Raw genomic sequence first — 22297 nt, 5'->3', positions numbered from 1 at the left:
ATACTATGATAAATACTGATGTTTCCTGATGTAAAGTCAAATGATAGTCTATTGTGTTGATAATATGCTTAGATTAGTAAGTAATAATGTGGACTAATGTAAAGTTATAATTACCTTTAGACCCTGCATTGTTTCATTTAGAGTCATGATTGCACAACACTGTATTTTTTTGTTCTTCGTATGACGTGTGCAACACAGAGAGGTCATATGACTGCTTAAGCCAAATCAGGCTGTGTGTCATGGTTAATCATTGCAACATGTAAGTGGGTTAAATATAACCAAAGGATTTCACCTCATTCTTGCAGAGGCTGTGGCAGGACTAATACTGAGGCTACAATGTCGAGACTTACTCTCCTGGCAGGTAGATACTGTGTAGCTGGATTTGGCTGAAATGTTTTTGCTGTTTATTTCCTATGAGCTTTTGTGCATTTCTTACTTTAACATTTGCTGTTATTGCTTTACCTTTTAGGCCTTTGCCTGGTACTGTGTCATTTTGGTGAGTTTCTTATACATATTATTTCAGGAATCAATTGATGAAGGATTAATATATTTGCATTTAAAATTAAGTGATTTTAATCCCACCTCCACATTTAACCCATCCATGAACTGAAACACCACATACACACTAGGGGGTAGTGAGCACACTTGCCCGGAGCAGTGGGCACCCAGGCACCCAGGGGGTTAGGTGTCTTGCTCAAGGACCTTCAGGTCAGCACTGGGGATCGAACTGGCAACCTTCCGGTCACAGGGCCGGAAGGCCCTAACCTCCAGCCCACGACTGCTCTAAATACATTTCAATATATCTACACAAATGTTTATATTACAATGCATCTCTCGCTCTGTATGCATATAACTGATAAATATGTTTTTTTTTTGTTTGTTTGTAAATTAGGTTCAGCTACTGATCTTATATGCTACTTCACAAACTGGTCCCAGTACAGGCCTGGTACTGGGAAGTACATGCCTGATAATGTTGATCCCCAGCTGTGCACACACCTGATCTACGCCTTCTCAGTCATTAACAGCGCAAATGAGCTGGTCACTTTTGAGTGGAACGATGAGACTCTGTACAAGTCTTTTAACGGTCTAAAGCAAAGGCAAGTTTTCCTTAGGGGAGCAGATGATTTGACCTGTTGATTTGAGTTTTACTGCGAAATACTATATATCCATTTAGTTTTAATCATAATACAGCACTGATATTTCTTATATGTATATGGCAACTCCAAACAATATATATCACAAAAGAAAATCTTGAGTCTATAATATGTTTTGAAATGAAACCCTTCATGTTCATAATGTATTTATTCTGGGTCATTTTGTCAAGCCTACTTGCTAATGCTAGATATAAATGTCTGATTTAACAGAAACCCCAGCTTGAAAACACTTCTGGCTGTTGGAGGATGGAACTTCGGTTCAGCTCAGTGAGTGATTTGAAATACTTCAAAGAATCTCTGCAGAAGCACATATCACAGATGTCTTATCATGGAACTACATGCTTATCTGTCCAGGTTCACCACCATGGTGTCCACTCCAGCAAACAGACAGAAATTTATCCAGTCCTCCATCAAATTCCTGAGAACTCACGGCTTCGATGGGCTGGATCTGGACTGGGAGTATCCTGGAGGCCGGGGCAGCCCAGCGAAGGACAAGCAGAGATACACTGTGCTCTGCAAGGTCAGCACTCCAGCTGTTATGTAGTGACTGGCTTCTGCAGTGCTATTCAGGCAGCTAAAGGCTTCAATAAGAACTGCATGAAAACAAGTTCAGAATGAGAAGAAACTCTGACTTTGATCACATATTGTGTTTAATTATAGATGTTATGACCTGTTCATATGTTCCTGCAGGAGCTTCTGGAGGCCTATGAGGCTGAAGCCAAGGCTACTGGACAGCCCAGACTATTGCTCACAGCTGCAGTGGCTGCTGGGAAAGGAAATATAGACAATGGCTATGAAATTGCTGAAATCGCCAAGTAAGCTACAAATTAAAACAGTTTCATTGTATTCAACATAGTATGCAAAGTTTGGACACCCCTGGTCAAACGACATGATTTGTTGATTTTCTGAGTGAAAATAATTTAACACATCCAGGGCCGTAACTAGGATCAAAATATTTGGTGAGGTTCATTTTGTAGAAGTGTGACTTGCATCCCATAGCAAGTAAAAATAACTGCTAAATATGAGATTCACACCAACTATAAATTTCTCCTTCAGCATAAACTAAACTAATGTTATAAAAGGCTGTCTGTACAAAACCCCAGGTAAAGGGAAAGTTAGCTACTCATACAGTTGAAGACCGTTGAAGACAGTTGAATACAGCCTAATGTATCTGATGATTTCTTAATAGTCTTAGCTAAATGCTGGTATACCATGAATATGCTGGTTAACATTGAACTGGCTCATGCTGATTGTAGTATATTATGTATAGACAACACAATACAACTTTAATTTCTATTGCCTTTGCTTATATAGCCAACTACAGAGCCAGTAGCCCAAACTGAGCAGCTACTGAAACTTGACTAAAGCAACATTACTAGTGGTCCAAATAAAAAAAATAATTATGGACTTTGCATTTTACCAGCATAATTTGTAAATGATGCTCATAAACTTTTACATTTTTACCATAGCAATGTTACATGTTTGCCTACAGCTTGTGTGCTGCATACCTGAAAACGTCAAGAAGTCAAAGTAACCCTGGAACTCCGGGCAGTGTAGCATCTTGTACAGAGATTAACATAGAGGGCAGTTAAGTCTGGAGTCTTGGAGTTCCTGAACTTCAAAGGACCTTGTGTCCCTATGCTAATGACCGTTGGTAATGTACTGCGATTATGTAACAATTGCTAAACCGAAATTGGAGAGCTGAGAAAATAAGGCGGAGCTTGGCAGATTTTGATTGGCCACAATACATTTACTGCTTATTTGCTGAATATAACATAGTGGGAAGCGGCATGTGCAAAATTTATGGTACATTTCATATTAAAATAATATGGTTCTTTTTTCCAAAATGTTAATATGCTCAAATACACAGACATACTGTATTAAAATCTGCAAGAAAACGAAACACTGTTGAGGATATGCTAACTTATTTTCACTTAGAGCATCAATAAAATATGCAATGGGATGTTCAAAACTTTGCAAATGACTGTAGATCTAATTCACTTAGAAATGTATTATATTTGATAGAATTTAAGTAGTGAATCAAAATAGTCCTTTAATAGTATTAAATATTATTATCCAAAAGCTTGAAATATTTTCTTACATTCATAATTTGTTGTTTTATATACTATAAAAACTTAAAACTCAATTATGAAGAATTTCATTGTTTATGGCTATTTTAGAATAATCCATTCATCAGCCTAGAAACACAAACATTATTAGAGCTTCTAGGCTTCCAACTAATTAAACAAAACTGAGGTAGCATAGGGCTAGCATACTACACCCATTACATTATTACATAATAATATAATTTTATATGTAATATGTATATATATATATATATATATATATATATATATATATATATATATATATATATATATATATATATATATATATATATATATATATATATATATATCACATGTTTAATGGTACATGGCATATGTAGCTCACCCATCTGTTTTTGCAGCTGAGAGTAAAAAAGTGATGCTTTCTTCAAAGATAGATTACCAGCATCACCCAAATGATTACAATGACTTATTTCTGAAACAGGTATCTGGATTTCATCAGCGTGATGACCTATGACTTCCATGGGGCTTGGGACAGTTTCACTGGGCACAACAGTCCTCTGTACCGTAGTTCCCATGACCGAGGAGAGCTCATCTACTTTAACACTGTAAACAAATGCCTTCTGCTTCTTTAGTAGTACATTACTACATTAACTCCACACTAGGAGCAATAAGAATAACAAATATGAAACACACACATGCTCACTCTCATGTTCATTTTTCAGGATTATGCAATGAAGTACTGGAGGGATCAGGGAGCCCCTGCAGAGAAGCTGAGGATGGGTTTTGCCACGTATGGTAGGACCTTCCGTCTGACATCTACAGTCAGTGGAGTTGGAGCTCCAGCCAATGGTGCTGCTTCTGCTGGGACTTATACCAGAGAGGCAGGATTCTGGTCCTACTACGAGGTCTGTCCACAGCTCAGTCAGCCACACTAACACATGCTTCATCATCTGCTGTAGCACCTCATATAGAGCTCATAGCAGTCGCTTAGTGAAGCATCAAGTGGACACACTGTTGGCCTTTATTTCAAATGTAGTTGATCAGCTGAAATACATTTGATTGAGTGTAGTTTTGCACTGGAGCAATGAGGCAACAATCAGCGTTGTGCAAACTGCGTCCCGAATTCACCTCAGACTTCCCTCAATCTGTGCTGTTATGTAACGTCAAATAGACTTGCTTGTGTGTTTTCTGACACTGCACGACACACTGTTAACTGTGAAGGCAGATATCTATTTTTATAGATAACAGCATGTCGTACACTGTATGACTGTTTTATGGATAACAGTATGACATAACAGCATCAAGCCATAAGCATGTCTATCTGCTAAACTAAAGCAGCGCACTTCAGACACCTTATCTTTGCTGCTTGAATAAATTTGGGGTAAAGGGAAAATTGTGTCCATTAGATTCTGGCCAAACTATCACTTTAATAGCATTTTAATAAATGTTTCATCCCTATTAGATCTGCACCTTCCTTCAAGGAACCAGCGTACAGTGGATTGAAGATCAGAAAGTACCTTATGCTACCAAAGGAAATGAATGGGTTGGATTTGACACTCAGGAGAGCTACGAAACAAAGGTATGTACAAAAGTTTGTCTTCTGCAATTTTATGTTTTTTTACTGATTCTAGGAATGTCTTAATGGTTCCTGTCCTGTTTCAGGTGCGCTATCTGAAAGACAATAATTTTGGAGGAGCCTTCGTCTGGGCTCTGGACCTGGACGACTTTGCGGGGCAGTTCTGTAGGAAGGGAAACTATCCCCTTATCAGTCACCTCAAGAAACTCCTGAATTCAGGTGCACTATATAGCTTTAATTATTAAGTAGTTAATTACACTAAAGTATATTAAGCACATTCATTGGTGGAGAAAGAGGGAAAACATTCAAATGAGCAGGACCAAGGTTGGGAATAACTGATTGAGTAGAACGTTTAAGGGTCACCTTAAACACCCTGTCTCATCTCTAGACTTTGTATTTGACTGTTGTATTTTTAAAACATTATGAAAAGGTACAAGTATCTATTTTTCTACTGGGATAAACATATTTAAGGGACTCAGTTGGAACCTTAATACCACTGTTGTATCTTTGAGTTTACATTTACATTGTTTGCACCTTGAAGGACTAAAAATACACCTGCTCAGAACCATTTCTAACAGTGTAGGTAGCCTAGTGGAATCTTAGGAAACACTTTATGAAACATTCTTTCTGTAAGGTGAATATTAACTAAGAGCCATTCTGGCCTAATACTCGAGTTTGTTGTGTTATATAGTATTCTGTAACACAGCATCATAACAATCTATGTTACAGCTGATAGAATATATATTAGGAATTCCTGCAGTACTCAACCAAAACTGACTGCTACCGTGGCTACTGCTTAAAGGGCTAAACAGAACTGAGCTTACATTACTGTAACTTTTACTTTGATCATCTAACAAGGTTGTAAAGAAAACAGCGCTTCTAAATTTATTCAGGGAAAAAAAAAATTTTCAAAAGGTTTTCCAAAAGTTTCTTCCACTTTCAGGATGCATCATCAGAAGAGGGGCTTTCAATGTTGCTAAACCCAAAAATCTCACTGTAGGAAATGAATAACATTTACAATTTACAGACAATTTTTCATTTTGGTTGAATGAAAGAAGAAGCAGCTTTACTGAGTCAGGACAAAAACACATGCTAACATATGGTGTCTGTGCACTGCTACAAGTCACCCTGCAAAACCTGAAACTGAATTTACAAATAACTGTAGCCTCTTAAACTCCTTGGAAACGCCAGTGGTTCCAAAATGCACAGTCATATTATTCATATCTTTCATATTTCATAAGCTACATTCAGAAGCTGGGCATCAAATGAGGCTGTGTCTTTTTTCCAGTCAAATTGATGGTGACGTAATTTAAACCTTTATAATAAAAGAAGCTGAACTTTTCAACTGAAAGTCAGCCTGTTTTTCCACAAAACTGGGCTATAAACTATAAACAGACTCCGTCTCTTCAGTGATCTGCTCTGTAAAAATTATTTTTTATAAAATAATACAAAGAGCATCATAGATTTTTGGCTTTCAATTTATTTTTCAGTAAATTGTAAGCATATAGCAAAATGTACAGATCATAAAACGTGTTAATTTGGGGAGCTTTTAAAAAAATAAATAGAAATTTAAATTTATTTCATGCAGTTACTGAATAATTTGCCTTATAATTTGCTCATGTAAATTATGATGGAAAAGCCAAAATAAACCCTGTAGCATCAGAGGATAAAGTCAGAGGTCTACTAAGTCATACTAAGTCCTTCACCATGTTTGACTACGTTCTCTTTGAATACTTTCATTGTGCTCACAACCATCAGATTACTTGGAGAAGGAGTCCAAAGCACAACCAATGTTACAAAATGTTCTTCTCCTCTGATCGTGCAATTATACGTGTCTACCAGAGAGGTCTCCAAATTCCCAAAACTTACATAGTGTAGCTTTAAAGTAGCTCAAAATAATTACCAAAGCAATTTTTCAGCTGACAATTTTTCTTACTTTTTTTCATTTATTTTTAAGAGTAACGTCACTACAGGAACAGTACTCTTGCTTACGTACATTTCTAGCACTGTTTCTTCTTACGGTTTTGAAACTGTGGATGACTAACGCCCTGTCTCTCGGCTGTTCTTGAAAGACCTGCCACCTCTGCCTTCTCTCTCACCAAACCCTACACCTCGGCCCGGGACCACAGAAACCACACATGCTGAGCCTCCTAAAACTTCTGGACCTGCTGAGCCTCTTAAAACTACTGCACCTCCTGCTCCTCCCACTGAAGCTCCAGGCTCTGAGCTCTGCACAGGCAAGCCTGATGGTGTCTACCCAAATCCTGATGACCAAAAGTCCTTCATCCATTGTGCCAATGGCAGGACATTCACACAGTACTGTCCTTCAGGAACAGTCTACAATGATAAGTGCAAGTGCTGCAACTGGTCATAGAATTGTAACTGGACGCTGTAAGCATAACTAAACACAGCACATTAACCTGATATGCATTTACAAGCACTTTGTATGAGTATATTAATATATTTGCAAAACATAAGTTACATTCCTGGCATATATTAGTCACGGCTTACCTACTGGCTTGATACTACTATAGAAAGTATTGCATGTGTACTACCTAATGGTCATTTACATCCTTTAGTGGAACGAATTGTGTTGCTTGCCATTCACTGTAAGGTATAGACTTACACTGTTGAGCTAACTGCACTTAATAATTTTGTACTGTACAGAGATATGTTGCGTCTACAGTGACATCTGTACTAATGAATGTTAAAATGTTAGCATTCAACCAGAGTAAATTCTGAGACATATGCATCTGAGTCAATAAATATCAGTTTACTGTCAATTGTCAGTTCTTTCAGATCCAGCAATATCACATACATGAAAGGATCCCAAACAATTTATTTGATGAGCTTCTTTTGTCTTTGATATACTTAACAAAAGCTGCAGCACTGGTCTGCCTTCGGGTGGCGCTGAAACAAACTGCTTCACTCAGTTGGTCCTTCATAGACTAGCAGGTGTAGCTATGCCCATGTCAGCTCTGAAAACTTTACAACATGCTGTGGCATGTTTGTAAATCTTAAAGCTTGCTCAGTTTCAACTTTGGTTGAAACTTTGGTGGGAACAGAAAATTGTTACTCATGTCACAAACCAGAGACAAAGAGGAGACCTGTGAAATCTGGAAGGAATTCTATTTAATTCTATTTAGGAATTGTACTCGTGTACTGACAGTATCTTTGAATTCAGCTTTAAATGATAGACTGTCCCTACTTTCTTCAAAGACAAGTTTCTGTGAAGTCTCCAGATGATGGATTCACCCCTCTTAGGCCCAATGTCATTTCTTCTTTATACCCCTACCCTTTAGAACTGAGTTACAAGGGGAAATGGCTGAAATATTGCCCTATGAAATGGGACAACCCTTAAACTAAAACTGCTTCATAAAGAGCTACTAGCGCCGTTTCCTCTCATCCACATCACAGTTCAAACTCACTCTTCATATTGTTACGGCCTGACCTAGACCGGGTCGTAATACTCTATTGTACTAGCTTCCATCTCCTAGAAAATGGAAAACTGCATCATTTTCGCTGAAAATGGAATCCACTCCACTAAAATGCCTTTCAACATCTAATATGAATTACTCTGTATATTCAAGCCAAGTTCTGCCTACTGTCTTTACCTTTTAACCATCATGTCAGAGAGATATCAGCAAAATTTCAGTTGGAGCAATGTGAACAAAGCCATAAGCAGATTTCTCTTTCTGTTTGTCTACATCACAGATCTATTTTTTTGCTTGAGGGTCTTTGTTCATTGATTAATTGATTATCATTTTTGAATATAGTTTGTTCAAGATCTCAGTAAGTGATCTTGTTTTGATTTCGGAAGTTAATTTCACATGAAACTGAGGAGAGAGTGCAGTACAGTATCACATTTAATGCACTGTCATGGACATTGTGATAATGTCAGTGGCCAGTATGCTTCATAAAGACTCACTACACTGACTGTTCCATGGAAATGGTGGAACATGGGCCTCTGTCCTCCTACAGTGACTGGGTGATGTCACAGCTGTCCTTTAGAGGGAGCAAAACTTAAATATAGCTATAGCTAAATGTGAATGTAATTACATACAGAAATGAGAAATGACCATGTAAACAATGTTGATGTTGCATATGCATATTTTATTAGTTAATAGTAAGCCAAAGGTGCGTCATCACCACTGCAATCTGTGTTGGTGTGTTCCAGCCACAGTTAGGATGGGGCTTAGACTAGTGTGTGCTGCAGCTGTGTCCTCACCTTAAGGTTGCACTGTAGCTTCAGCTGGAGGGACACGTAGTGCCCTAATGAGCCTGACGTGTCACTCAGGTTAAGTAGTGCCTGAACTGGAAGACAGAGAAAAACAGCGATTAGAGACCTTTATTTCTAACACCTTAGCATCCCACCTCTAAACATCTACACTATAAACAACTGCACTACAATTCCCACAATTCACCCAGGACTAACTTTAGATGATGCAGCCTCTTCTCCTCCAGGTTGTGCTGTAGCTCCTCCATCAGCTCAAAGTGTCTGAAGAGGGTGTCACTGGGCCAGACCACCTCCTGCTAGTCCTCTTCCTGCTCCTTGATCACTTCTAAGTACTGCATCACTGAACAAATCTGCTTTCTGATGTTGCTCAATTGACTGAACCTCTTTCACAAAGTCAATCCTGATGGTTTTGTATGACCACGATTTTTAAGGACAGCACCAAGTCTTCTAGGCATGGAATGAATAAGCTGCAGATATATTAAAACATCAATCTTTTTCCATTCTTCAAGAATTACCTCTTTTAGAGCTTGGATGCTGGATGGAGAGTGATGCTCCACTTGTATCTTCCGAATTCCCCATAGGTGTTCCACTGGGTTCAGATCAGGATACATACTTGGCCACTGAATTGTTCTCACCCTGTTCTTCTTCAGAAATGCAACAGTGGCCTTAGACGCGTGTTTTGGATCATCGCACAGGGCACAGAGTGATAGTAGCATCTTCTCTTTTAATCTAGAGCAGTACATCTGTGAATTCATGATACCATCAATGAAATGCAGCTCCCTGACACCAGCAGCACTCATGCAGCCTCACATAAGGATACTGCCCCCACCATGTTTCACTGTAGGCACCATGCATTTTTCTTTGTGCTCCTCACATTTGCGACACCACACAGTTTGGAAGCCATCAGCAAAATCTAGGCGGGCTTTTTTGTGCATGGGCTTTAGGAGAGGCTTCCTTAATGGACGACACCCATTCATGCCATTCCTGTGCAGTGTACGCCTTGAGCAAGACACCTAACCCCCGATTGCTCCCCAGGCGCTGTGCATAGGGCTGCCCACCGCTCCGGGCAAGTGTTCTCACTGCCCCCTAGTGTGTGTGTATTCACTAGTGTGTATGTGGTGTTTCACTTCATGGATGGGGTAAATGCGGAGGTGGAATTTCCCCGGTTGAGGGATTAAAAAAGTATCACTTAACTTAATTAGAACTTTGTAGTCTAAACTTTAGCTGTGCTCCTAAGGGTTTCATTGGGGTGTACTCATTTATGCAACATGCTCTTGAATGAATTTGTTTGGAAAATTACTTTTTTGTGTGTGCAAATTAACACATCTTGTTTGCAATCAATGACCCACATTTGTGGGAGTATTTTGTAGTAAAGTATCCCATAGAAAATGTTGGGGCTAAGTGGTAGGGGCGAGGGGTGAAATGGGATTGGGCCTTAGTATTTTTGAATGAACACGTTTTGATATATTAGAGGCAAACAAAACGTATCAACTTCTTGTAATGTATTTTGTTGTTTACTAAAGCCCATGAGGAAAGACTTCAGGGGTATTATTAATATCAATAAATAGTTTAAGCTGCTAGTAATGTATTTTAGAAACCTACATATTTAGAAATCTACATTCTGGAGAAGAAACACACTGAAACGCCACCTTTCAAAATGAGAAGTTGTTAGATCTACAGGGCTATGGTCTGTAGTAGTAGCTACCATAAACCAGCATGTGGATAAAATGTGCAAAAGAGGCGTTACTAGTTTGTCCAAAATCCAAAACGGAAGTAAAAAAACATAGAAAAGAATTCCCAAAACCTCCCAACTAGCCTATCCTAAACCCCGGGCTCACAAACTAACTGGATCTAGTCACATGACATACACAACAACTGAAAAACATCAATAGTCAGGGGAAGCTGATAGGTGGAACCTGGTGATCTTGAAGTCACATGCTCACGCAGAGGGTTCTGGTTCGATCCCTTCTGCTGCCAGTCCTTGAGCAAGGCACCTGACCCCTAATTGCTCCCCGGGTGCCGTGGATACGGCTGCCAGCCGCTCTGGACAAGTGTGCTCACTGCCCCCTGTGTGTGTGAGTGTGTGTGTGTATGTGTGTGTGTGTGTGTTCACTAGTGTGAATGTATGTGGGTGTTTCACTGTGTGGATTTTCCACAGTTGGCAAATGGCTCTAAAAAAAAAAGAAACTGGCCAGGACATAAACTTAGCTGCCCTACACAACCTGGTACAGGAAAATAAGTCAAGTCAGCTTTATCATCAATACTACAATATGTACAGAACATACAGTGTACTGAAATTACTCTCAGACCCCATGGTGTAGCAGTAACATTAAATAGATGGTAAACAGGAAAAGTGTGAATTTAAATAGACACTAAAAAATGCTAAACCCTGATTGTAAAAATACACTAACTGTAGAAAATAGAATAAAAAAATCTAAATATAAGAAGGTCCTGAAATGAACACTAAAGTGACATAAGGCACATACAGATTAAGGTCTGTGGGTATAAATGGTGCAAATATAAACAGTAAAATATAAACAATAAATTAAATAAAATATAAACAGCAAATATAAACAATAAATAAATAAATAACTTTACTGAAGCTGAGCCAAGAGGCAACCTAACCCCTCAACTCTGATTAAAGCAAACTCTTACTCTTACAAATTTCTAAAGAAATTTAACAGCCAGAAAATACCCCTAATTAAACATGGTGGATGGATCTGTGCACTAAAGGTCCACCAAGCTACAATATAGAGTGCCCTCCACAAAGGTTGGACCAGACAATGTCCAGTTGGGGTCATATCAAAATGATTTGTTGGGATTTTTTTATATGGCCCTTTTAGTGGTTGAGTTGCCACCCCTGCTCTACACCCCTGCCATGCCGCACTTTCAGTTTCACTGGATATGAAAGGAAAGACTGCAGACACTTGTTTTTGCTGTAAAGTGAGGGCAGATAGAAAGGCTTTGTGACACATCACTGTATGGAGTCCCAAGTTAATCCGAGAGAAGCGCTGACCGAGCTAGGCCATGAGCCACCTGCACTCTGGACTGCTGGTAAGCTTTGGGTAGGATGTCTTGCCTTTTGTTGCAGTGCAGCAGCTTGAGGGTCAGTACGTGTGACTAATTTGTGTTAACATCTGGTATAAACTCGACGGGCTCTCTATCTATAACATCTCGATACCACCACATCCTCCTTCCTTCTCTGGTGGGTTCACCAAACTAAGACTGGAAGTGCGATTGCAGTCTTCCACTTCTCTGTGGTTTAGAAATGCTGTCGTTAGCCTCTCGATACCATCCGGGTTCTGTGTCTGGGCTGCTTGAACATTTCTCGTCATTCTCACTGCAGAGGCTGTAGCAGGGCTTACACCGAGGCTCCAACGATGAGACCTGCTCTCTTGGCAGGTAGATACTGTGCAGCTGGATTTGGCTGAAGTGTTTTTACTGTTTTTCTTTCATGTGAACTTTCCTTGCCTTGACATTTTCAGTTTTTTGCTTTACCTTTTTAGGCCTTTGCCTGTTAATGTGTCATCTTGGTGAGTTTTTTCCTTTTCTTTTAGAAATCAATTAAGGAAGGATTAATATTTTTATATTCCTATATATTTATATACCCTGTGATGGACTGGCGACCAGTCCGGGGTGTATACTGCCTTCAGCTGGGCTAGGCTCCAGCACACTCTGCGACCCAGAAGGAGAAGCAGCTTAGAAGATGTGTCAAGAGTCAAGAGGCTTTTATTGTCACTCCGTCTATGTAGAAGTACACAGTGGAGGGAAATTACGTTCCTCCAGGAACAACACAGTGCAACAAGGAACAAAATGTACAAAGTGTGAACGTGCAGACATCGTGTGTGAAGCTAGACACAATATAATACATACGATAAATTAAACAGACAGGACAGTGCAGCACCGGCACAGCACTCATTTCTGGACAAGGGTAATGAGAATAAGGTGCAGAGATATTTACATTTTAGGCATTTGGCTGACGCTCTTATCCAGAGCGACTTACAATTTGATCAATATACACTGGTAGGCGAAGGTGGTGTTAGGAGTCTTGCCCAAGGACTCTTATTGGTATAGTGCAGGGTGCTTGCCCTGGTAGGGGATTGAACCCCAGTCTACAGCGTAGAAGGCAGAGGCGTTACCCACTCCACTACAGCAACCACTATAGTTAACATGCTGTGATCTGTGACACTCGTATACGTGTGTGTATATTTATGGACATACATATAACTGATGAATCTGTTTGGGTTATTGTAAATAAGGTTCAGCTTCTCAGCTTATATGCTACTTCACAAGCTGGTCCCAGTACAGGCCTGGTCCTGGGAGGTACATGCCTGGAAATATTGATCCCCAGCTGTGCACACACCTGATCTACGCCTTCTCAGTCATTAACAGCGCAAATGAGCTGGTCGCCCATGAGGGGAACTATGAGACTCTCTACAAGTCTCTTAATGGTCTGAAGCAAAGGTATGTAAGCAGATGAAGAATTTCATTTTGAAATACTGTATTTCCATTTGTAACCATTTTGGACACAAGATTTGTTTTTGTAAAGAATAACAGCTGACATACAATGGAAAACATGTTTTAATTTCTCCAGTAAAGGTGGTTCTAGTCATAATATAGCACTGGTATTTCTTGTATGTATATGGCAACTCCCTGCTGTATATCACGACAATAAAAGGAAGTTCTTGAAAGCCCTTACTAAAACGGTCACAGGCATTTCACACGTGAACTGCGCAGAAACCACATTTGAGTGCTCACATATATTTTCACATTGTTAACACATTTTTTAAATGTGAAGTGTGCAAACAACTTTTTCACATGTGAACGTCTGGTGACTTTTGTAAGGGAGTGGTCTGCAATGATTTGAAATGAAACTCTTCATGCTGATGATGTATTCTGGATAATTTTGACAAGCCTACTGGTTTTTAATGCATTTAACAGAAACCCCAGCTTGAAAACACTTCTGGCTGTTGGAGGATGGAACTTCGGTTCAGCTCAGTGAGTGATTTGAAATACTTCAAAGAATCTCTGCAGAAGCACATATCACAGATGTCTTATCATGGAACTACATGCTTATCTGTCCAGGTTCACCACCATGGTGTCCACTCCAGCAAACAGACAGACATTTATCCAGTCCTCCATCAAATTCCTGAGAACTCACGGCTTCGATGGGCTGGATCTGGACTGGCAGTATCCCGGAGGCCGGGGCAGCCCAGCGAAGGACAAGCAGAGATTCACTGTGCTATGCAAGGTCAGCACTCCAGCTGTTATGTAGTGACTGGATTCTGCAGCTCTATTCAGGCAGCTAAAGGCTTCAATAAGAACTGCATGAAAACAAGTTCAGAATGAGAAGAAACTCTGACTTTGATCACATATTGTGTTTAATTATAGATGTTATGACCTGTTCATATGTTCCTGCAGGAGCTTCTGGAGGCCTATGAGGCTGAACCCAAGGCTACTGGACAGCCCAGACTATTGCTCACAGCTGCAGTGGCTGCTGCGAAAGAAAATATAGACAATGGCTATGAAATTGCTGAAATCGCCAAGTAAGCTACAAATTAAAACAGTTTCATTGTATTCAACGTAGTATGCAAAGTCGACATGCCCCTGGTCAAATGACTTGAAGATTTTGAAGTGAAAATAAGTCACACATCCTCTAGAGAACACACTTCTGTACGTATAACTATACATTTACTGTTTATTTGAAAAATTTAACAAACTGGAAAATGCAGCATCAAATGTGACCTGTACAAAATGTATGGTACATTTTATATTTTATGTTTTTGTTTTATTTTATCTCCTCAGATAAACAGAAATTCTCCAGAAAGATGTGATTTGACTGGGGGTGTGCTAACGTTAGCATACGACTAGATCTCATTCACTTACAATTATATAAGATTTCCTATCATTTGTTATCACTTGTGATATTGAATCATTTGTTGTGTTGATTTTTTGTTATTTTATATATAATAAAAACTTAAATGTAGGTTGAAATATTACAATTTAAAAATCATATTTTATGCAGTATTACAGATTTTAATAATAAGATCATAATTGAATAATTATTAAGCAATTCCATATTTGCAGACTTTTTTCCTCCAATTTCAGTGTTCTATTAATTATCCTGGAAACACCTAAACATTATTACCGCTCTCAGGCTTCTTAGCAATTAATTTACAACTGTGAAGTAACACAGTAATTATACAGTATAAAAAAACAATATAGTAATATATAATATAGTTTTATATTTTTTAAAATATTGCAAAATGTTAATGCTACATGGCATACAGAGCTGATCCATCCCATTTTGTAGCCAAGGGACAAAGAAAGTGATGCTTAATTGACATTAAATTAGATTAACATCATTGTCCACTTGATTACAATGACTTTTATTTCTGAAACAGGTATCTGGATTCCATCAGCGTGATGACCTATGACTTCCATGGGGCTTGGGACAATTTCACTGGGCACAACAGTCCTCTGTACCGTAGTTCCCATGACCAAGGATACCATATCCACCTCAACACTGTAAAAACAGGCCTCCAGCTTCTAGTAGTATTAGTACTAGTATTAACTCCACAATAGGGGCAAAAGGAATAACAGAATGAAGAAACACACACATGCTCACTCTCATGTTCATTTTTCAGGATTATGTAATGAAGTACTGGAGGGATCAGGGAGCCCCTGCAGAAAAGCTGAGGATGGGTTTTGCCACGTATGGTAGGACCTTCCGTCTGACATCTACAGCCAGTGGAGTTGGAGCTCCAGCCAATGGTGCTGCTTCTGCTGGGACTTATACCAGAGAGGCAGGATTGTGGTCCTACTACGAGGTCTGTCCACAGCTCAGTCAGCCACACTAACACATGCTTCATCACCTGCTGTAGCACCTCATATAGAGCTCATAGCAGTTGTTTAGTGAAGCATCAAGTGGACACACTGTTGGCCTTTATTTCAAATGTAGTTGATCAGCTGAAATACATTTGATTGAGTGTAGTTTTGCACTGGAGCAATGAGGCAACAATCAGCGTTGTGCAAACTGCGTCCCGAATTCACCTCAGACTTCCCTCAATCTGTGCTGTTATGTAACATCAAATAGACTTGCTTGTGTGTTTTCTGACACTGCACGACACACTGTTAACTGTGAAGGCAGATATCTATTTTTATAGATAACAGCATGTCGTACACTGTATGACTGTTTTATGGATAACAGTATGACATAACAGCATCAAGTCATAAGCATGTCTATCTGCTAAACTAAAGCAGCGCACTTCAGACACCTTATCTTTGCTGCTTGAATAAATTTGGGGTAAAGGGAAAATTGTGTCCATTAGATTCTGGCCAAACTATCACTTTAATAGCATTTTAATAAATGTTTCATCCCTATTAGATCTGCACCTTCCTTCAAGGAACCAGCGTACAGTGGATTGAAGATCAGAAAGTACCTTATGCTACCAAAGGAAATGAATGGGTTGGATTTGACACTCAGGAGAGCTACGAAACAAAGGTATGCACAAAAGTTTGTCTTCTGCAATTTTATGTTTCTTTACTGATTCTAGGAATGTCTTAATGGTTCCTGTCCTGTTTCAGGTGCGCTATCTGAAAGACAATAATTTTGGAGGAGCCTTCGTCTGGACTCTGGACCTGGACGACTTTGCGGGGCAGTTCTGTGGGAAAGGAAACTATCCCCTTATCAGTCACCTCAAGAAACTCCTGAATATAGGTGCATTATTATGGTGGAAAGTAATTACAACCCCAATTCCAAAAAATGGGAACATTATGTAAAATGTAAATAAATGCAAATAAAAGCAATGGAACGATTTGCAAATCTCATAGAGCCATGTTTTATTCACAGCAGAACATGGAACACATCAGATGTGGAAAGTGAGACATTTTACCATTTAATGAAAAACATTAAACCGTTTAAAACTTGATGGCAGCAAAGCATCACAAAAAAGTTGGGACAAGGCCATGTCTACCGTTGTGTATTATCCTCTCTTCTTTTAACAACAGTCTGTTGGAGTTTTGGGAGAGGAATGTTGTCCCATTCTTGTCTCATGTAGGATTCTAGCTGTTCAACAGTCCTGGGTCTTCTTTGCCAGATTTTTCGTTTCTTGATGTGCCAAATGTTTTCTAATGTTGAAAAGTCTGGACTGTAGGCAGGTCAGTTCAGCAGTTCAGTCAGTTCTGGACTCTTCTTCTGCGAAGCCATGCTGTTGTGATGGATGCAGTATGTGGTTTAGCATTGTCTTGCTAAAACATGCAAGGCCTTGAAAGAGACATTGTCTATATGGGAACATATCGCTGCTGTCAGAAGAAAACCTTGTATCTCCAAAATGATAACTTTACAGGAGAAGGAAAAAACATACATTACTTTTAATGTAAGTCCATGGAACCAGACATTTTTCCAAGTCATTTTGGGCCATTTCTTTTGGTCCATTCATCATGAAATTTACACACAATGTAAAGAGTAACAGGCATTTTCACATTATGTCAAAAACTGAAAAACGTTAAAAACGGAGATATGAGGTTTTCTTCCGACAACAGCGATATGTTGTTCTAATACCTCTATATACTGTTCAGCATTGAGATTGCTTTTCCAGATGTATAAGCTGCTCTCGCCGTAGACACTAATGCAACCCCAAATCATCAGAGATGCAGGCTTTTGAACTATGCGTTGATAACAAGCTGGATGGTCCATCTCCTCTGGAGTCCGCAGGCTACAGAGCCCGTGGTTTCCAAAAATCTCGATTCATCTGACCACAGAACAGTTTTCCATTTTGTGGCTTGCAGGGCAAACTGTGTTCACATACAATGATTTCTAGAAGTGTTCCTGAGCCCATGCAGTGATATCCAATACAGAATCATGCCTGTTTTTAATGCAGCGCCAACTGAGGGCCCAAAAATCACGAGCATCGATATTGACCGTCGGCCTGGTCCCTTGCATACAAAGAATTTTCTGTATCTTTTGATGATATTATGTACTGTAGATGGTGGGATTTCCAAAGTCTGAGAGACTCTGCCTCTCTAAAATGCTCTTTTTGTACCCAGTCATGTGAGTTAGTTGCAAATTGTTTTTTATTATTATCACATACTTTTCCAGCCTTTTGTTGCACCTGTCCCAACTTTTTTGAGATGTGTTTCTGCCATCAAGTTCTAAATGAGTTAATGTTTTTCATGACATGGTAAAATGTCCCACTTTCAACATTTGATATGCGATCTGTGCTCTATTGGGAATAAAATGTGGCTCTATGAGATTTGCTAATCATTGCATTCTGTTTTTATTTACATTTTATACAGAGTTTACACAGGTTGTAATTACACTAGAGATAAGTACATTTCCCCCCTGTAAGTAGGGTGGGAAAAAACAAAATATCGCTTTTGCAATCATATTGTTATATATTACAACTGCAATGTGCCCTGCAGTACATTATTAAAACACATTAGAGGAAAGTTAATGGGTTACCTTTGGTAGCCTAGTGAAACTTAGAGAAACACTGAGTACTGGAGCTTCTTTCTGTAAGGTGAATATTAGCTTTAAAGAGACATTGTGGCCTAAAACTAGAGTTAGTTCTGTTACACAGTATTCTGTAGCACAGCATTATAACCCTCAGCCTTACAGTTTGATAGAATGCATTGGGAATTCCTGCTGTGCTCATCCAACTCCGACTGCCAGTCTTACCACTGATCTTTAAGCTGAATAGAATCGAGGTAACATTAGCGCAACTTTTACTTATGTCATTTAACAAAATTGTGAAGAAAACAGTGATTCTTTCGTTATAATCAGCACAAAATGGATACTGAAGGCAATGTTTTTACCTTTGTTGCTTAAAGAAGAATCCGCTGGAAGAAGAGGTCATGCACTTACACATTTCCAAATCCCCAGAACTTACACAGTGCAGCTTTAAAGTAACTCAAAAATTCTGTAAATCAGTAATTTAACTGTTTTGGTAAATAAAAAATTACCCAAATAGTTTTTAAGTGAATAATGTATTAACGTTTAGGTGAAGTTATGAATACTTTTATATAAAAGATAACCATAACTACAGTAGCTGTACTGCTACTTAAGTAGAGATTTATAGCACCGTTTCTTTTTATGGTTGCAATAAGTGACTCATGTCCTGTCTCTGCTATTCTTGCCTCCTCTTCCCTCTCTCTTCCTCTCTCAAAACTCCACACATTGGCCTGGAATAACAGAAACCATATCTCCGGAGTCCCACAAAACTACTGTACCCCCTGCTACCCCCACTGATGCTCCAGTCTCGGAGTCCAGCGAGGGCAAGCCTGAAGGTATCTATCCAAATCCTGATTACTGAATGTCTTTCATCCAGTGTGTCAGTGGCAGGACATTCACACAGTACTGTCCTGCAGGAACTGTCTACAGTAACAACTTCAAGTGCTGGATGCTGTAAGCATAACTGAACACAGGACATTGACCTGATAGACATCCATAATGACTTCTTATATTAATATATGTGTATTTTTATGACCATAATGCTTATATCCATAATGTTTTCTGACTAAAAAAAAAATATTAGCATATATTAGCCCTGGCTAACCTACTGACTTACTAGTGTAAAAGGTGTGGTTTGCCACATTCACTGTAACGCCTATACTTACATTTTTGAGGTAACTGCATTTATAGCGCTGTACTGTACAGAGATTATATGTTGAGTCTATAAAAGTCCATAAGAAATGTAAAAATGTTATTACTCAACAAAAACTCAGAAATATGCATCTAAGTCAATAAACATCAGGAAAGAGAATGTTTGTCAGTTGTCAGTGTTTCAAGCAATATCTCATACATAAAAATGATCCAAAACAATTTCATTTCAAATATAAAAACCTATGATTTATGTTTTTTAAAAAAAATAACACCAAAAAGGTATTTTGTATTTATAAAGTACACAAATATGACTGCGGGTGTCTGGAGGGTCCCTATGCATGCAGACCCTTCAGTGATCAACAGGTATTCCTCTTAAGAAAACGCCTGCCACTATATTTTCAATGACACAAATTTTGTATTTGCAAGTATCTGCTTCCCATTTGCACTGATGTGTGAACCAATAAAACCAGTGACATTGAAGTGAGAGAATTTAAAAAATTTAAGGTCAAATTGTATGATTATCATTACTAACACTAGCATTTAGTCCCTGCATTTGTATGTAATTTTTTTTTTTTAATGTTACCAAAAAAAATAAAAATAATTACAAACTAAAAGCCAGACTGACACTGTATGCACCATTTAGCATGTCCCCATCAACACCATTAATTCATGGTCTTCAAATGGGAAAATACACTATATGACCAAATAGACAGTAGAATGGGTCATACCGAAGAGCTCAGTGACGTGGCACTTTCGAGTGATGCCACCTCTGCCACATGTTAGTTTGTGCAATTTCTTCCTGCTAGATCTGCCCCAGTCAACTGTAAGTGCTGTTATTGTGAAATGAAAGCGTCTAGGAGCAACAACATCTCAGCCACAAAGCCTCAGAGCACAGTGCTGAAGCAAGTAGCATGTAAAAGTTCCATAGTCTCTATTGTATCACTCACAACAGAATTCCAAATTACCAAGTTAGACAAGTGTTACAGAATGTCTCATTCAACGTAATGAGAAAGCGCAGCACACGTAGTTTCCCTACATGTCGTTGAGTTTCCAGTTTAAAATGCTGTGGCTAACCAAATGATGACAATTTGCCTCATTTGCCATAACATTAGCTAATTTCTTGACAAAACTATGTAAAGGTGTGACCTTTGTCACACATGCAAAATAAATATAATTATAACAAACTTGCAATTTGGATACTTTGACAGAAATAGAATTGTACACTACAGTTTCTCATTATGCTGAATGGCATTTTTACCACTGGTAAAGTGTTCAACTTCAGCACATGTACTGAGCGTCAGGAGTTAAGCAGATGCCAGGAAAACACTACCTGCTGGTCTCAAACACAAAGCATCCTGTTAAAGATATAATAACAGTAGTACATGATTCACTTACATGCCATTCACCAAGTTCTGATGGAGTTCTCTGTGAATACTCTGTCAACACGCTGACAATCATGAGATTAATCCGCTGGAAGAAGAGGTCATGCACTTACACATTTCCACCAGAGAGGTCTCCAAATCCCCAGAACTTACACAGTGCAGCTTTAAAGTAACTCAAAAATTCTGTAAATCAGTAATTTAACTGTTTTGGTAAATAAAAAATTACCCAAATAGTTTTTAAGTGAATAATGTATTAACGTTTAGTTGAAGTTATGAATACTTTTATATAAAAGATAACCATAACTACAGTAGCTGTACTGCTACTTAAGTAGAGATTTATAGCACCATTTCTTTTTATGGTAACAATAAGTGACTCATGTCCTGTCTCTGCTATTCTTGCCTCCTCTTCCCTCTCTCTTTCTCTCTCAAAACTCCACACATTGGCCTGGAATAACAGAAACCATATCTCCGGAGTCCCACAAAACTACTGTACCCCCTGCTCCCCCCACTGAAGCTCCAGTCTCTGAGTTCTGCGAGGGCAAGCCTGAAGGTATCTATCCAAATCCTGATTACTGAATGTCTTTCATCCAGTGTGTCAGTGGCAGGACATTCACACAGTACTGTCCTGCAGGAACTGTCTACAGTAACAACTTCAAGTGCTGGACGCTGTAAGCATAACTGAACACAGGACATTGACCTGATAGACATCCATAATGACTTCTTATATTAATATATGTGTATTTTTATGACCATAATGCTTATATCCATAATGTTTTCTGACTAAAAAAAAAATATTAGCATATATTAGCCCTGGCTAACCTACTGACTTACTAGTGTAAAAGGTGTGGTTTGCCACATTCACTGTAACGCCTATACTTACATTTTTGAGGTAACTGCATTTATAGCGCTGTACTGTACAGAGATTATATATTAAGTCTATAAAAGTCCATAAGAAATGTAAAAATGTTATTACTCAACAAAAACTCAGAAATATGCATCTAAGTCAATAAACATCAGGAAAGAGAATGTTTGTCAGTTGTCAGTGTTTCAAGCAATATCGCATACATAAAAATTATCCAAAAACAATTTCATTTCAAATATAAAAACCTATGATTTATGTTTTTTTTTTTTTTTTTCCTTTCTTTTCTTTCGAACTACACAATGGGGAGCACATATGTTGAAGGATGTATTGTGCTATGAATAGAGAAATGTTTTCCAATGTTCTGAACAGTCGCATTGGTAAGTGATACGTTTTTAATCCCACAAACGGGGA

At 38.7% G+C, this 22297-nt stretch overlaps 2 protein-coding genes across 3 annotated transcripts; both read left to right on the top strand.

Moving 5' to 3' along the window:
• The first annotated feature begins 273 nt into the window (after positions 1–273).
• LOC108435245 (acidic mammalian chitinase-like) lies at positions 274–7585 on the top strand. Its single transcript, XM_017710948.2, has 11 exons — positions 274–361; positions 470–496; positions 893–1097; positions 1365–1421; positions 1509–1674; positions 1845–1969; positions 3708–3831; positions 3949–4131; positions 4689–4805; positions 4889–5021; positions 6875–7585. The coding sequence occupies exons 1-11, from the start codon at positions 337–339 to the stop codon at positions 7174–7176; spliced, it is 1464 nt and encodes a 487-aa protein (XP_017566437.2). The 5' UTR covers positions 274–336; the 3' UTR covers positions 7177–7585.
• Positions 7586–11948: 4363 nt separating this feature from the next.
• Positions 11949–22050, top strand: LOC108435246 (acidic mammalian chitinase-like). Of its 2 annotated transcripts, XM_037541037.1 has the most exons (14): positions 11984–12093; positions 12386–12441; positions 12546–12572; positions 13299–13503; positions 13981–14037; positions 14125–14290; positions 14461–14585; positions 15444–15567; positions 15687–15869; positions 16427–16543; positions 16627–16759; positions 19234–19326; positions 21482–21574; positions 21656–22050. In XM_037541037.1, the coding sequence occupies exons 2-14, from the start codon at positions 12420–12422 to the stop codon at positions 21694–21696; spliced, it is 1386 nt and encodes a 461-aa protein (XP_037396934.1). In that variant the 5' UTR covers positions 11984–12093; positions 12386–12419; the 3' UTR covers positions 21697–22050. The 2 variants fall into 2 exon arrangements, with proteins under 2 accessions (XP_037396933.1, XP_037396934.1); XM_037541036.1 differs by lacking the exons at positions 12386–12441; positions 12546–12572 and having other exon boundaries at positions 11949–12093.
• The last annotated feature ends 247 nt before the right edge of the window (positions 22051–22297 follow it).

The sequence above is a fragment of the Pygocentrus nattereri genome, chromosome 9, assembly GCF_015220715.1.
Source record: "Pygocentrus nattereri isolate fPygNat1 chromosome 9, fPygNat1.pri, whole genome shotgun sequence".
Taxonomy (NCBI): Eukaryota; Metazoa; Chordata; class Actinopteri; order Characiformes; family Serrasalmidae; genus Pygocentrus; species Pygocentrus nattereri.
Note: the sequence above shows the minus strand (reverse complement) of the source record. Positions and strands in the feature narration are given on the sequence as shown.